Source organism: Penaeus vannamei, chromosome 31 (genome assembly GCF_042767895.1).
Source record: "Penaeus vannamei isolate JL-2024 chromosome 31, ASM4276789v1, whole genome shotgun sequence".
Classification (NCBI taxonomy): domain Eukaryota; kingdom Metazoa; phylum Arthropoda; class Malacostraca; order Decapoda; family Penaeidae; genus Penaeus; species Penaeus vannamei.
The window spans coordinates 20,324,710-20,342,209 of record NC_091579.1 but is presented as its reverse complement, the minus strand read 5'-3'; the positions used below and the strand labels follow the sequence as shown (position 1 = coordinate 20,342,209).

General features: G+C 40.3%; 2 protein-coding genes across 2 annotated transcripts in view; one reads left to right on the top strand and one right to left on the bottom strand.

Moving 5' to 3' along the window:
* LOC113801840 (ATPase ASNA1 homolog) overlaps positions 1-710 on the top strand; it is a 15,563-nt gene extending 14,853 nt beyond the window's left edge. Inside the window, exon 7 of the mRNA XM_027352268.2 lies at positions 1-710. This exon is cut by the window's left edge and continues 493 nt beyond it. The gene's annotated coding sequence lies outside the window, so the exon portion shown is untranslated.
* Positions 711-1,752: 1,042 nt separating this feature from the next.
* LOC113801841 (titin homolog) overlaps positions 1,753-17,500 on the bottom strand; it is a 36,669-nt gene continuing 20,921 nt past the window's right edge. Inside the window, exons 5-6 of the mRNA XM_070143939.1 lie at positions 16,004-16,222; positions 1,753-15,489 (exon numbers count right to left, since the gene is read on the bottom strand). Coding sequence (XP_070000040.1) covers positions 1,864-15,489; positions 16,004-16,222 — 13,845 coding nt within the window. The 3' untranslated portion in view covers positions 1,753-1,863. The remainder of the gene's footprint in view (positions 15,490-16,003; positions 16,223-17,500) is intronic.

The window sequence follows — 17,500 nt, the reverse complement described above, 5'->3', positions numbered from 1 at the left end:
ATATTTTGACCATTTCCTTACAAAACTAGCAATACATTACCGCTGAGTTGAATGGAGAGACTCGCTATGGCTGCCATGAGTCCCAAAGCTTTCATTTTTCTCATTTCCAAAGATTATTTATTTAGTTTACAATAGAGTCTTGATACTTGAATAAAAAAAAATGTGAAAGATTTTTATCTGCGGGATCTCAGGATATCTATGTACTTATGTGTCTTCACCTTTACTTTCATTAAAGCTAAGGTGTCCACAAGTGAAAAGTTACAGCAAGTATTAATGGGGTCTTTCCTTTGTTCCTGAAATGAATAACTTGAAGTCCATGTTAATATCCTCATGGGATCCCTTACAAGAAGTCAAGCAATATCCAAATTTCATTAAAAATTTTATAGTCTTTGTTCATTTGTTTTGATATATTACTGCAGTTTTGCTTTAGCTTCTCAAGTAGTTTCTTGTTTTTTTTTCGTACTTTGAGGCAGGTTCATTGAATTACAGTTTAAAAGCATTGATATTCTGCTTTTGTTTCATATTAGAAAACTCACATGATGTTGGACTCAATATGCACATGGAACAATTTATTATTCATGTTCATTGCATTCTGATATTGGGGATCTTCATGAAACTATCTGCTAGGTTAATCAAACTGTTTATACCACACAGTTGATCTTTTATATAATATATTCAGTATGTTGCAGGAATAAATACCATTGATATAATATGATTTTAATTTAGTACCTTACAGTGCAATAAATATTCAAGTTACATACATTTATCTTGTGATTTAGAGTTAATTTAGATTATAGAACTAATATAATTGCCCTCAACAGTCACTTGTGAATATTATTTTCAGCTTAATACCAGCTATACAAAACATACAAAATACTTTCAAAGGTCAATAAAAATAGTAAAGTATTAATACAAATATTTACTAAAAGTGGTAAAATACACTTTCCCGTCATTGACAACTGGCCTTAAAATCACACTCATTTACTGCTATTAACCGGTTACATTGACACTTTCCAAAGACAGCTGTCAGGCATTCATTCAAAAAATAGGCCATAGATACCTGGTGTACCTATGTATGATGTGTAATACTGAAAAATTCTCTATCAGTTTTGACTAAAGAAAATTATAATTATAATAGTTATATTTGACTTTCTTTGAGAAACAATATAAATGAGTTCTAAGAACAATAGCAAAAGATTTATAATGTTCAAAACATTCAGATATAGTCTTTAGAATTAATGAATATAGTGTTACTACATATGTTTTTCATGTAAATGTCTTTTTACAGACAGACAAAAATTTATGATTATTGTTGCTTAATCTGATTCTCTAAATCGACAAATGAGATTGTGTTCTTAAAAATTATGAAATATTTTGCAAATTCAGATCTAGACAATGATTTGATTTTTTTTTCATATAATAAAAATTAGATAATTTAGGCACAACAGCAATTGTTTGAAAAAAAGAAAAAAAGGCTTTTTTTTAAGTAATTGAAATATTGGAAGGCATAATTTGTTTTTCATAACTATGATTTATTTCTAAACAGAACCAAATTATGCTAAACTTGGAAACACATTAAAAACTGGAGAACTAGCTTAGCTTCACAGTAAAGACAAATGTGAATTCTTAACATTAAAATATTACTATGTGTATAGCATATATATATATATATATATATATATATATATATATATATATATATATATATATATATATATATATATATATATATATATATATGTGTGTGTGTGTGTGTGTGTTTGTGTGTGTATGTGTGTGTGTAACTTGATGTACAGAACTGTTTAGTAAAGTGACTGTAGAAGAAACTTCAGACTTTTTTTTATAAAATTTTATGTCAGCCCTTCACTGTGCTGGATTCTCTATGCTCCAGCAACAAAACAGGTATCTTAAGAAACGCAGCACAGAATCCAAGACACTTTTCACCTCCTTCTCTGTCATTTCTTTCTTCTCCTGTTTCATTTTGACCATTGCCTCCAGAGACTTAACAAGGCTTTCTTGTTTTTTCTTTGCATCCTCTTCCTTGGCTTTGGCAATAGCTTCTTTCACACTGATTGACTTTGATGTTTCTAGTTCAGTTCCCTTATGAGATGAGACACTAAAGCTTTCACAACTGGTGCTGTCATCTTTTCTCGTTTCATTTTCATAGCCGTGGGTTTTGTTTTCCATGTCTTTCATGAGGAGTTCCATTTCTGCATCTTCAGGTGTCACCCAGTCTTCACTAGTCTCTTGTGCACTACTCTGTTCTTCATCATTCAAGTCAACATCTGCCATATAATCCTGCTCTTCGTTGGTTAACTTGCCTTCCTTTTCTTCATCACTCTCCATGCTTATAGCTGCTGCTCTGACATTTCTCAAAAAGTCTACCTCCTTTTCTTGAATGAGTCTCTCCAATAATTCATTTGCTAAGATAGTTGTTCTGTCCTCAGTTTTATCTTGGTTTTCAGCCTTTTTGTTTCTGTCCTCTTCCATTACCTCATGTTCAGGCTCTTCCATGATGACACTCCAGATCATGTTCTTGAACATTTCCTTCTCCCTTTCAGCTATGAGATCATCACTTCTGCCAGCCATTAATTCATATCTAATCAGGTCTTCCTCCGCTTCAGAATTATCAGATTCATTTAGTTCTTCGTCAGTGTCTTCTATCATGGTTGATTTAAATTCATCATCCTTGATAACTTCCTCTTGTGTAGCTTCAGCCATGTTCAAATATCTTTCCTCAGTTTGTTCTCCTGCTGCATCATCACCTAATTCATCTTCATTTTCTACATTTCCATTGATACCTTCATGATTTTCCTTCAAATTGTTTGTAACCATTTCACTGATGTTATTTTCTGCAGCTTGGACTGTCAGTGGTGCTAATCTCTCATGTACTTCCCCATTAACAGCTTCCTCAGGAACATTTAGTTCTGTTCTAAGCTCAGCTTCTTCTTTTTCTTCAAATTCCTTTATCTCTTGGTATTCAGATTCCAGAGAGATGTCAGATTCTGTATTTTGTACTGTTTCATCAGTTACCCTAGTGTACACAATGTGTTCTATCTCATCTTCATCTTCCAGCCTGTCTTCTTTCTCGTCTACAGCCTGTTTGGCATGAGTCCTAGTATTTTCAGTTAGATAATTGCCCCAGTCATTCTTTACCTCAGCTACTGCTTTCACTGCTGGCCTTGGTGTTTTTTCAAGTTCAGAATATTTCAGACTTTCCAAAGCATCTTCCCATTCTTCATCATCTTCCATTGAGTTGTCTTCATTTGTTTCTTGTCCTCCATTTGTTTCCCCTTCAATGATTTCACTGTCCATCTTTTTACCTTGATCATAAGCTAAATGTTCTGCTTCATTTACATACTCAGTAAATTCAGTATTTTGAGCCTTTTCCACAAGAGTATTCATCAATGCCTCATCATCCTTCTTGTCACTTGTACCTGCTTCTGTCTTGTCTTCAGGAAGTTTTGCTTTGCTTCTTTCATTACCCTCTACTTTATCATCCATGCTTTCAAGTGCATCTTCTGTTTCCAGAATTTCATAAGACATGTCTTGCATTTCTTGATCAGTTTCAGTTATTTCATTTTGTGTATCCTTATCATTTTCTCCTCTAGTGGACAAGCATTTATTTTCTATCTGTTTTACATCTTCCACTGCTAAGATTTCCTTGTCAGTTAGTTTTAATTCTTCCATATCATTTGTGTATTCTGTTTTCTTTATTTCTTCCAATATTCTTCCTGCTTTAGACATATCCTCAGATATTTTGTCTGGTATTTGAACTCCACTTTCCACCACCTTGATGAGTTTGTCTACCTCTTTCAGGAGCTTTGTAGACTCATCCATCTCACTGTCTCCCTGAATCATTGAATCTGCTGTCCTCATAGTTTCCAAGTAATTTTTCAAATCCTTCATTTGATTCTTGGGCTCTTTCACTTTGCTACTTTTTTCTTCTGCTTCAATTGCACTTTCTATCAACTTCATCTTCTCTTCCATCTCTCTCATTTCCTCTTCCATCATTCGAACATCTTCCACCATCAGTCTGACATAATCATCCACCACATTTGTTCCTTCCCTTTTCAGCAATTCCTTTCTTTCATTCTTCTCAGCTTCTGCAATTTCTTCCTTTATTGATTTTATTTCCTCTGTTTTCACAGTTCTTTTGATATCTTTAATTGCCAGTTTATCATATGTTGCAATTTTTTCTTTTGTAATCTCTGGATTCACTACTTCCTGTACAATGTCCTTTCCTGATTCTTTTTCCTCATTTATAGGTATAGCACTAGCTTCTTCCATTACTTGTTTTTCCTCCTCATTACCATTCATTAGTCTTGCTTCTTCAGTTTTATTTCCATTTTTATTTAACATAGTTTCCTCAACAAGATTTGTCTCTCTTTCTATTACTTTGGCCTCCTTTTCAATAACTTCTATTTCTTTCTCTATTTCTTTGGTTTCCTCTTCTATGTCCCGGATTTCATCTTCTACTGACTTCAGCTGATTTGCCACACTACTCTTTATTTTGGTTTCTTTATAGAGAGTTTCAGTCTCAATCATTTGAGTGTTTTCTTCAGTTTTAGCTTCAATTTCCAATTCACTGAGCCTCCTGTCTTCTTCTTCTTTCTCTGCTCTTGCTAATTCATCTGCGAGACTGATTTCCTCCCTAGCCTGTGATGAGTCTTCCTCCATTACTTGCCTTTCTTCTTCAATAATTCTTGTTAATTCTTCTATCATTTCATTTGCATCATCTTCAAGCTGTACAACGTTCTCTTTTTGTAAGTGGTAGACCTGATTGTTTATTTGGGTTTCTTCTACAGCCATTTCAGTTTTCATCTCTGCTAAAGTATTTTCAATTGTTTTCTGTATATGACCATTACTAATTTCATTGTTGTAGCCTTCATCTGATTCCGTTTCCTTTTTATTGTTATTGCTTTCTGTTCCATCATTAATTACTAGATTATCCATTGCCGCTTCTGCAATTATGATCTTTCCTGGTTCATTCTCAACAGAAGCATTATTCAGCCAACATTTTGATGCATCATTTTCAACATCTATATTACTTTCTTCTCTCTTTTCATGAGTTGTTTTTACAGAAGAGATTGTTCCAGGTCCTTCAAATAGACTATTTTCTGCTCCTGCAAAGCTTTCTTGTTCCTGAGCTGGGTTAAATTCTGCCTCCTCAGCTGAGCTGATATCAGAGTCCTCTTTTATGTTAATTGGGTCTTTCCTTGTTTTGAATTCCTCTCCTTCATCTTGGTTGCTTTTTGTTTTTTCAAATGGGCTGCTTTCTGTTTCTTGAGCTGAACTAATATTTAATTCCGTGATTGGGTTCATATCTGGTTCCTCAGCTGAGTTAATTTCTGGTTCTTCAGCTGAGCTAATATATAAGTCCTCAACTGTGCTTCTTTCTGGTTCTTCAACTCGACTGCTCTCTGCTTCTTCAAACATACTTTCTGGTTCTACTGGATTGATTTTTGGTTCTTCAATTAGAGTATATTCCGTTTTTTCAACTGGACTGTATTCAAGTTCCTCAGCTATACTGCTTCCTGATTCATCAATCTGACTACTTTCTGATTCTTCAGGAGGATTGTATTCTGACTTTTCATTTTGTCTACTCTTTGTTTCTTCAATTGGGCTGTTTTCTAGTTCTGCAACTTGGTGTTCTTCAACTTGACCGATCTCTGGTTCTTCAACTAAACTAATTTCTGGTTCTTTAACAGCATAACTTTCGTGTTCTTCATCATTGTTTACTTTTAATTCAGGCTGAATGCATACTTGTTTATCAGTGTGGTTGATTGCTGTTCCTTTGATTTGATTGCTATCTGCTGCCACTATACTGCTTTCTGTTTGTTTATTAACACTGCTTTCTGTTTTTTCAGTAGTACTGCTCTCCAGTTCTCCATATTTCTCAACTGCAGATTCTTCAACTAAGATGTTCTCAGGCCTTTCCCCCGTGCTGATTTCGTGTTCTTCAGTAATATTGCGCATTGGTTTTTCAGCAAAGATGTTCTGTGGTTTTTCTACTCTACTGATTTCTGGTTCTTCAACAGTACTGCTCCCTAGATCTTTAATTGAGGCTCTTTCTGCCTCTTCTTTGATGCTTTCTGGTTCTTCAGTTAGGACACTCTCTGATAAGTCCCCTGTGCTTATTTCTAATTTATCAGTAGAGATGGATTCCAATTCTTCATGTTTTCTCATTTCTGGCCTTTCGGTTAGGACACACTTATATTCATCCTCTATGCCGCTTTCTGGTTCTTCTTCATCTGGTCTCATTTCTGTTTTTTCCATTTTGCTGCCTTTTGGTACTTCCACTTGGGTGTGTTCTGGTTCTTCCTCTTTGCTCACTTCTGAGTATAAAACTTCAGATGTATTTGATTCTACAAGTATTTTGCATTTCTTCTCTTCAATTTTGCTAATTCTTGGTTTTGTCACTCTACTTTGTTCTACTACAGTGTTGATTTCTGTCACTTCAAATTTACGAATCATTTCTTGAACCTTTCCACTTTCTAGATCTGCGACTTTGCTTATCTCTGATTCTCCAGTTCTCTTTGCTTGCAATCTGTCAAGTTTTCTGCTTTCAAGGTCCTCAGTTTTGTCATATTGTAGGCTTTTAATTCTGCTTAATTCTACCGCTGCGTCGATTCTGTTTTTTTCAGCTGAGTGGACTACAGTTTCCGAGCTGATAGCTGGTATTTCACCTGCACTAATTTCTGGTTCTTCAACTGTGCTGATTTCTGGTTCTTCACCTACGCTGATTTCTGGTTCTTCACCTACGCTGACTTCTGGTTCTTCAGCTCCACTAATATCTGGTTCTTGGACTGCGCCGATTTCTGGTTCTTCATGTGCACTGACTTCTGGTTCTTCAACTGCGCCGATTTCTGGTTCTTCATGTGCACTGATTTCTGGTTCTCCAACTGCGCCGATTTCTGGTTCAACTGCGTCGATTTCTGGTTCTGCAAATGTGGTGATTTCTGGTTCAACTGTGCTGATTGCTAGCTCTTGAACTGCGATGACTTCTGGTTCTGCAACTGCTCTGATTTCTGGTTCTGAAACTGCGCTTATTTCTGGTTCTACAACTGCGCTGATTCTTGGTTCTTGAACTGCATTAATTTCTAGTTCTTGAACTGCACTGACTTCTGGTTCTGCAAATGCGCTGATTCCTGGCTCTTGAACTGCGCTGATTTCTGGTTCTGCAACTGCTCTGATTTCTGATTCTGCAACTGCTCTGATTTCTGATTCTGCAACTGCGCTGATTTCTGGTTCTTGAACTGCGCTGATTTCTGGTTCTGCAACTGCGTTGATTTCTGATTCTGCAACTGCGCTGATTTCTGGTTCTTGAACTGCGCTGATTTCTGGTTCTGCAACTGCGTTGATTTCTGATTCTGCAACTGCGCTGATTTCTGGTTCTGCAAATGCGCTGATTTCTGGTTCTTGAACTGCGCTGATTTCTGGTTCCTGAACTGCGCTGATTTCTGGTTCTGCAACTGCGCTAATTTCTGGTTCTGCAAATGCGCTGATTTCTGGTTCTTGAACTGCGCTGATTTCTGGTTCTGCAACTGCGCTGATTTCTGGTTCTTGAACTGCGCTGATTTCTGGTTCTTCAACTGCGCTGATTTCTGGCTCTTGAACTGCTCTGATTTCTGGTTCTTGAACTGCGCTGATTTCTGGTTCTTGAACTGCGCTGATTTCTGGTTCTGCAACTGCGCTGATTTCTGGTTCTTGAACTGCGCTGATTTCTGGTTCTTGAACTGCGCTGATTTCTGGTTCTTGAACTGCGCTGATTTCTGGTTCTTGAACTGCGCTGATTTCTGGTTCTTGAACTGCGCTGATTTCTGGTTCTGCAACTGCGCTGATTTCTGGTTCTGCAACTGCGCTGATTTCTGGTTCTTGAACTGCGCTGATTTCTGGTCTTTGAACTGCGTTGATTTCTGGTTCTGCAACTGCGCTGATTTCTGGCTCTACAACTGCGCTGATTTCTGGTTCTTGAACTGCGCTGATTTCTGGTTCTTGAACTGCGCTAATTTCTGGTTCTTGAACTGCGCTGATTTCTGGTTCTTGAACTGCGCTGATTTCTGGTTCTTGAACTGCGCTGATTTCTGGTTCTTGACCTACGCTGATTTCTGGTTCTTGAACTGCGCTGATTTCTGGTTCTGCAAATGCGCTGATTTCTGGTTCAGCAACTGCGCTGATTGCTGGTTCTACAACTGCGCTAATTTCTGGTTTTGCAACTGTGCTAAGTCTTGGTTCTACAACTGTGCTGATTTCTGGTTCTTGAACTGCGCTGATTTCTGGTTCTGCAACTGCGCTGATTTCTGGTTTCAATGCACTGATTCCTGGTTCTCGAACCGCTCTGATGTCAGGTTCTTCAACTGTGCTGATTTCTGGTTCTTGAACTGCGCTAATTTCTGGTTCTTGAACTGCGCTGATTTCTGTTTCTGCAACTGCGCTGATTTCTGGTTCTTGAACTGCGCTGATTTCTGGTTCTTGAACTGTACTGACTTCTGGTTCTTGAACTGCGCTGATTTCTGGTTCTGCAACTGCGCTGATTTCTGGCTCTTGAACTGCGCTGATTTCTGGTTCTACAACTGCAATGATTTCTGGTTCTGCATCTGCGCTGATTTCTGGTTCTGCAACTGCGCTGATTTCTGGTTCTTGAACTGCGCTGATTTCTGGTTCTGCAACTGCGCTGATTTCTGGTTCTTGAACTGCGCTGATTTCTGGTTCTTCAATTGCGCTGATTTCTGGTTCTTGATCTGCACTGATTTCTGGTTCTTGAACTGCGCTGATTTCTGGTTCTACAACTGCACTGATTTCTGGTTCTTCAATTGCGCTGATTTCTGGTTCTGCAACTGCGCTGATTTCTGGTTCTTGAACTGCGCTGATTTCTGGTTCTTGAACTGCGCTGATTTCTGGTTCTTGAACTGCGCTGATTTCTGGTTCTTCAACTGCGCTGATTTCTGGTTCTGCAATTGCACTGATTTCTGGTTCTGCAACTGCGCTAATTTCTGATTCTTGAACTGCGCTAATTTCTGGTTCTTGAATTGCGCTGATTTCTGGTTCTGCAACTGCGCTAATTTCTGATTCTTGAACTGCACTGATTTCTGGTTCTTGAATTGCGCTGATTTCTGGATCTACAACTGCGCTGATTTCTGGTTCTGCAATTGCGCTGATTTCTGGTTCTGCAACTGCGCTGATTTCTGGTTCTGCAATTGCGCTGATTTCTGGTTCTGCAACTGCGCTGATTTCTGGTTCTGCAACTGCGCTGATTTCTGGTTCTACAACTGCGCTGATTTCTGGTTCTGTAACTGTGCTGATTTCTGGTTCTGCAACTGCGCTGATTTCTGGTTCTGTAACTGTGCTGATTTCTGGTTCTACAACTGCGCTGATTTCTGGTTCTGTAACTGTGCTGATTTCTGGTTCTGCAACTGCGCTGATTTCTGGTTCTGTAACTGTGCTGATTTCTGGTTCTGCAACTGCGCTGATTTCTGGTTCTACAACTGCGCTGATTTCTGGTTCTGTAACTGTGCTGATTTCTGGTTCTGCAACTGCGCTGATTTCTGGTTCTGTAACTGTGCTGATTTCTGGTTCTGCAACTGCGCTGATTTCTGGTTCTGTAACTGTGCTGATTTCTGGTTCTGCAACTGCGCTGATTTCTGGTTCTACAACTGCGCTGATTTCTGGTTCTGTAACTGTGCTGATTTCTGGTTCTGCAATTGCGCTGATTTCTGGTTCTGCAACTGCGCTGATTTCTGGTTCTACAACTGCGTTGATTTCTGGTTCTTGAACTACTCTGATTTCTGGTTCTTGAACTGCGCTGATTTTTGGTTCTGCAACTGCGCTGATTTCTGGTTCTACAACTGCGCTGATTTCTAGTTCTTGAACTGCGCTAATTTCTGGTTCTTGAATTGCGCTGATTTCTGGTTCTGCAACTGCGCTGATTTCTGGTTCTACAACTGCGTTGATTTCTGGTTCTTGAACTGCGCTGATTTCTGGTTCTGCAACTGCGCTGATTTCTGGTTTTACAACTGCGCTGATTTCTGGTTCTTGAACTGCGCTGATTTCTGGTTCTTGAACTGCGCTGATTTCTGGTTCTTGAACTGCGCTGATTTCTGGTTCTTGAACTGCGCTGATTTCTGGTTCTTGAACTGCGCTGATTTCTGGTTCTGCAACTGCGCTGATTTCTGGTTCTGCAACTGCGCTGATTTCTGGTTCTACAACTGCGCTAATTTCTGGTTTTGCAACTGTGCTAAGTCTTGGTTCTACAACTGTGCTGATTTCTGGTTCTTGAACTGCGCTGATTTCTGGTTCTGCAACTGCGCTGATTTCTGGTTTCAATGCACTGATTCCTGGTTCTCGAACCGCTCTGATGTCAGGTTCTTCAACTGTGCTGATTTCTGGTTCTTGAACTGCGCTAATTTCTGGTTCTTGAACTGCGCTGATTTCTGTTTCTGCAACTGCGCTGATTTCTGGTTCTGCAACTGCGCTGATTTCTGATCCTTGAACTGCGCTAATTTCAGGTTCTTGAACTGAGCTGATTTCTGGTTCTGCAACTGCGCTGATTTCTTGATCTTGAACTGCGCTGATTTCTGGTTCTTGAACTACGCTGATTTCTGGTTCTGCATCTGCGCTGATTTCTGGTTCTTGAACTGCGCTGATTTCTGGTTCTTCAACTGGGCAGAATTCTTCAGCTAGGTTCATATCAGGTTCAGCTATGTTGACATATGGTTCTTCAACGGCGTTGCTTTTTGGCTCTTCAAGTGAGGGGATTACCGGTTCTTCAGCTGCACGGATTGCCGGTACTTCAACAGGACTTGTTTGTTGATCTTCAGCTGCCTCGATTTCTGACTCTTCAACTCTGCTGATTTCTGGTTCTTCATGTGCACTGATTTTGATTTTTTCAACTGCTCTGATTTCTGACTGTTCATCTGTGCTGGTTTCATGGTTTTGAACTGATTGAGCTTCTGGTTCTTCAACTGATAATCTTTCTGGACATTTAACTGCCTTGATTTCTGTTTCAACTGCCTTAACTTCTACTTCTTCAACTGAGCTTATTTGTGTTGGTATACTAACTTCTGGAACCACAACATCACTTATTTCCGTCTCTTCAACTGCTCCGGTTTCTGCTCCGTTATTAGGACTGATTTGAGGTTCAATTGCCCTAACAGGTTGTTCTTCAGACGTAAGTACTGGTACATCATCTGCCCTAATATCTAAGTCTTCAACTGCACTGATTACTGGTTCTTCTACCACCCTCATTTCTGGTTCCACGTCAGCAGCGATTTTGGGGTTTTCACCTACCCTAATTTCTGATCCTTCAACAGCCTCGATTTCTGGTGTTTCAGTTGAGCTGATTTTTGGTTCTTCAGCTTCCCTAACATTTGGTTCTTCATCTGCACTGATTTCCAAATCTTTAAATGAGCTGAATTCTGGCTCTTCAACTACTCTGCTTTCGTTTTTTTCAACTGTGCTGAACTCTGGCTCTTCAGCTTCACTAATTGACGTTTTTTCAACTGAGATGTTTTCTGGATCTTCAGCTGACCCGAGTTTTTGTTCATCTTCGATATCCTGGCTGCTATCACTGTCAATATATAATTGTTTATCTGTCTCGATTTCTTTCTCTTTACTTCTGTTAACTTCTTGCTCTTCAAAACTGACTTCTGATTCTCCCTCATTATGTTTGCTAACTCCTGCTTTGCTTATTTCTGATTCTACAATTCTGGTGCTTTCTGAGCCTTCAGCTGAAACTTCTAGTTCTCCAAATATGTTGGCGTCTTGAGCTTTACCTTTCCTTATTACTTGTTCTTTAACTGTGCTGACATCTGTCCTTTCCGTTTTGCTCATTATTGGTTCTTTGAATGTTCTGATTTCTACTTCTTCAATTTCTTCAATTATACTAATTGTTTTTCCTCCTGTGGGGATTTTCGCTTCTTCAGGTTTGAGGAGTACTGATTCTACAATTATGTTTTTTTCCGATTCTTCAACTTGACTGGTTACTGATTCAGCGACTGTGTTTATTCCCGTTTCTTGGTCTGAGCCCATTTCTAGCTCTCTTACAATGCTAATTTCAGTATTTGTTCCTGTGCATATTTTTGGGTCTTCAAATTTGCTATCTCTTTCTGCTTCCTCAACTGCATTTATTTCTGGATCTCTTTGGCATGTATTTTTTACCTCTCCGTATTTGCTGATTTCTCGATTTTCCAATATGTTCAGTTTTGTTCCTCCAGATTTGATTGTTTCTCTTTCAACTGTGTTTTCTTGATCTTGCATGAATCTGCTTCCGGACACGGAGCTCTTTGACTCATCACTCACAGTGATTTCTGCTTCTTGGACAAAACTCGTATTTGCTTCCTGAAATACGTTGTTTTCAGGATCTTCATCCATACTCTCTGGTTCTTCAGCCATACTACTTTCTGGTTCATCGGCCGTACTTTCTGGCTCGTCAGCCACACTACTTTCTGGTTCTTCAGCCATGCTGCTTTCTGGTTCTTCAGCCATGCTGCTTTCTGGTTCTTCAGCCATGCTGCTCTCTGGTTCGTCAGCCATGCTGCTCTCAGGCTCCTCAGCCATGCTGCTTTCTGGTTCCTCAGCCATGCTGCTCTCTGGTTCGTCGGCCATGCTGCTCTCAGGCTCCTCAGCCATGCTGCTTTCTGGTTCCTCAGCCATGCTGCTTTCTGGCTCGTCGGCCATGCTGCTCTCAGGCTCCTCAGCATTGCTTTCTGATTCTTCGATAATGCTGTCATCTTGTCGTCCAATCAATGGGCTTCGTCTGAATTTTTCGTCCGAACTACTCTCATGTTCTTCAGTAAATGTGCTTCCCATCCTTTCTTCAGCTGAAGTGTAATCGGTGCTTCCTGAGCTCTCTGGCTCATCATCAATCCTGATGAACTGAATTCCTCCAATCCTGACAGTCTGATGCTCTTTGAATGCAGTCGATCTGATTCTGCTGGGCTTAATGCTGTCTAGTTCCTCAGACAAAATGCTCTCTGTTCTATCTTCGGCTGAGACATAGCCTGTGCTTTCTGTACTTTCTGGTTCATCTTCGGCTTTGCTGCTGTCAGATGTGTATTCTTTCACAGTATTTAATGCCATTCCACTTATGATGCCGTCCTTTCTACTCTGAGTGGCGACGATTTTCATCATTTCACTCTCATTTGGCTCTTCATGTTCGTACACTATGACCTTATCTTTACTCTCCTCATTGGAAGTGTTTTCATTTTCACTTTCCTCTGTCTTGTCATCAGATTCAAGGTTTACTAGAGTCCATCCCGCTTCCTCTTCCGCTGTGGTGCTTCCCCCTTCTTGAACAGGGACCGACGCTTCCGAATCGTCGTTCTTCTCCGCTCCAACTTCTTCTTCCTCCAGGACACTGAAGGTCTGGCTCTCGAAGGACCTCCTCCTCTGGACCCACTCCAGGCCCCATTGACCATTGCTTTCTGCGATATCCTCGGGCTCGCTTTCCTCCCTTTGCTCAATGACGATGTCGGTCCACCCCTCACGGATCATCACCTCTTCGCTTATTACCGATTCTTCTACTTCGTCGTCATTGTCTTCTTGTTCTTGTATCACTTCGGGTTTCTTGGCGTGCGCAGGGTAATCGTCTTCGATCTCTGCTAGTGCGTCTTCGTAATCCTCCGTTGTCTCACTTCCTCCTTCCTTCGAGAAAGTAGCATGTTCCTCTCCTTTGACTGCGTGCTTATTTATGTCTTCCTTCCACGTCGCCATGTCTGCAGGTCCGTCTTCCTCTTTTAATTCTACTTCCTTATCCTCCCTGCCAGCGTAGTTCTTTTCCATCGGTTCCGTCATCTCTTTCTCAACTGCCTCGTTCAGATCTTCAATCACTTCATCGTTTTTCTTTTCTTCATCGACTACAGCATTTTCCAAAGAGAAGCATGGCACTTCTACCTTATTTTCATAAATTGTTGTTGCATGCTCTTCCCTGGTTTCCTCTGCCATTATTTCAGCACTTCCATCAACGCTGTCATTCCCCAAGTCTACTTCCTTTAGCGCAATTTGTGGCTCTTGATTCTTCCCTTCTTCTTCTTGTTCTCCCTCTACTCCCTCCTCATCGCCTCCCTTCTTTGCACTCGGCTCTATGAAAAGCTTGGTTTCGCTGCATTCGATCGCCCCGCGCCGTTCCTCCTCCGCGTCGACGTCGTTCACGCGGATCACCAACTCGCATCTTCTCGCGCTGAAGATTTTCTCGACGACGTATCGCACTTCTTCCTGTTCGTCTGAACTCCCTACGCTTGTTTCTTTCTCTTCCTCCCCCTCTCTGACCACGACATTGTTTGCCTCTTCCGCCTCTCCTTCATCTTCCTGTCCTTCATTCTGAATTATTTCTTCCATGAGTGTTTCTTCGTTGTTCTGACTTTCATCTGATTTATTTTCTTCTGTACTGTTTTCTAAGATTTTACTCTCTTCCTCTTCATCAAAGATTCTTTCATGAGTCATCCCGTTGTATTCTCTGTCTACCTTTTCCAGCTCCTCTTTTCCACGCATTATATCAAATTCTTCGTCCAGATTTACCTCTTCCATATTTTCTTCAGTTACTTCATCCTCCGTCTTCATATAATTCCTTTTCTCCTGTAACCTTTCTTCATCTTCTTTCTCACTCTTTTCTTCATCTACTGCAAGCTCTGTTTCTTTCTCTTCACTTAATTCTATTTCTCCTTTCTCTTCTTTTTTCACTAAAATTCCATCATCAACTTTCTTTTCATTTTCTTCACTTGCTTCTGCCTCTGTTCGTACTTCAAGTGGTATTTTTTCTTCATCGTTCGCAACTTCGCTAATTTCCTCATTGCGTTTTCCTTCCTGATCTGTTTCCTCGCCCTCTGTGGCTCTCTTTGTGAATTCAATGACCGACTCGTAAAATTCATCCTCTGATACTTCTCTATACTGAAAATTTTCTTGTTTGTCAATTTGTTCTCTTTCTACATCTACATTTCTTTTTTCTTCTTCTGGTTTCTTTGCGTTGTTTTCATCCAAATTGTCTCCTTCACTCTGGGTCGTTTCTTCGGAGTCTTCATAAATTTTCTCGCTGCTGTCACTGCTTTCTTTTGCAGATTCTCTTTCCATTATCTGTTCACTCTCCCTTTCCTCCTCATTTCCATCCAAATCTTCAGCACTCATTCTTTCTTCTTGTTCTTCTTCAGCTACTCCTTCCTCGGATTCGCTCCCTTTCTCTTCGTTCATCTCTTTCGCGCTGTCGCTCTCATCAATTCGCATCACTCCGCTGCCATTTTCTGCGAATTCTCCCCTTGCTTCGCTCGGCTTCCTCAACACACTCTCCCACTTGCTTTGCTTCTCTCCTCCGCCCGCGGTGTCTTCTCCTTCCGTTTTGTCTTTCTCTCCTTTTCCAAGTTTTGCCTCTTTCTTGCTGCGTTTCGCTTTCTTTTCTGTTTTTGTTCTGTTCTTCCACATTTTCCCCAGACTCTTTTGTCTCACACTGGCCGTGCCCGTGACGGTCGGTGTACCATCGTTGTCGTCTTTGGTTTGTGTCTGGAAAGCGCGAGGGAAAGGAGCCTGGGTGTGAATCAGGAGAAGATTGATTATTACTGCGCGACGTGCGAGTTATGACTACTTTACTACTTTCATGTCTTGGAACATTTCTTAGTTTTTTAAAGCTGAACTAAAGATGGCGAAAGATTGATAACATTAAATGTTTTATTATTCCCTATTTAGTATACATGTATCAAGTAACTAAAGCAGACATTTGTTAACTGGAGGTTTAGCTGATCACTTAAACGAGTCGAATTATAATCAGTTTCATTCAAATAGTTGTTTGAACAGAGCGTACTTTATCAATAGTTTGAATTTCTTAATTCCTGTCCAGCTTTTTACAGTTGACACACTTTGAAATTAATCATACAGAATTCATTACTTGCATTTCGCAATTAATGAAAAAGTGAATCTTACAACCCTATATACCGTGACATAGTGCAATGAATCATGCAAATATTAAATCCCTACATTTTGCAATCAATCTTACGATCCCCCCCCCCCCAACTCCTACCTCGTTGGCATCCGCCGCGTCGGGCGCGCCCTTGCGTGTGGGCCAGGTGCCAGACGGCGTAGGGTAGCTCCAGTTGGCCAGCCTCTCCCCCACCTTCGGGATCTGCGGGGAGGTGGCCCAGCTCGCCGCCACCGGTCCGAGCTTGACGTTCGCATGCTGGTTCTTCTTGCTGGAGGCGTTGGTGGCTCGTGCGGCCGCCAGCTCGGGAGGCGCAGGTGGCTGGGAAAGACACGGGCAGTACTGCAATGAAGTCGCGGGGTGAGAGTCCGTCGCGCTGGCTGTGGGTGACACGTGGGGCGCCGTGGGGGTAATGTAGGGCGTGCGGGGTTGGGCTTGGGGCGTGAGGGTGGCCGGGCCCTTGGTCAGTTACGAGAGTTTGAGTGGAAGGGATTTACGTTTGTTGGTATTATGAGTACTAAATATAATTTCTAGTATTTATATTGTATATGATGATTGAAAATAGACAAAATATAATTTCATCAATTATAATATACACTTAATGCTAATTATTATGCCAATTGTCATTATTAGTATTTTCATAATCATAAGTATAATGTATTTTAACATACCAACAAAAATAACATAAAAATGTGAATAAAAGACCAACAAACTACGCGTGACATGCAACACACTTCCCATGTTCTGCCTACAAAACCTTACAAATCAACGGAGAAGCCCGGATGGAGAATCGGAAAGCAATGCAAAACTTCAAAAGGAGGAAAGGGCAGCGTTGATGCAGTAATTGGATAATGCCAAAGAAAGAAGCAGTGTAAATGAGAACTATGTAGCAATGAGGTATTAAGAAGTGTAAAAGCAGAACACAGCAGACATGAATAGAAAATGACCAAGCACACACAAACAATGTAGTCATGGCACATTGTAATGAAATATTTGTATCTGAAATGCAAGGCAATTGCCTGCCTGACATGTCATTCATTAGCTACCTCGAGGACATCGGGGCTTATCCCATGAGTTTTAGTAAAAAAAAAAAAAAAACATGACCTTTAAAAAGGTTGAATTGTTATCACATATTCTGGTGAGAAGTTTATACAAGCTATTGGAAACGATTACTTGTCGTTTTCCAAAGTATTTTTCTCTTATGTAACGTTTTTTTTTTTTTTGACAATGGTTATCAGGGTTAGACAAGGACCGTGCTCATTGCGACTAGTGTAGAACGGCAAGATATGTATTTTTTGACGGTTTGAACTTTTTCTTCGTTAGAAGCACGAAACCAGTCAAATACATCTCTTGTACTGTGAAGATACTCATTATTCGTACGGTTTCAAAGATAATCTTATTGGGCAAAATAACAAACACAAGTTGAAAGCACAGGCAGTTGTTTTCAAGATGAATCACCTGACGTGCAGCAATAAATGCTCTTTCACTCGTCAGAATCACCTTTCGATTAATAAACACTTCCTTGCACCGAAAACGTTAATTCTAAGAATCAACAACGTCGTAAGACAATAAAAAGCCCACCTTACCACTGATACCAAA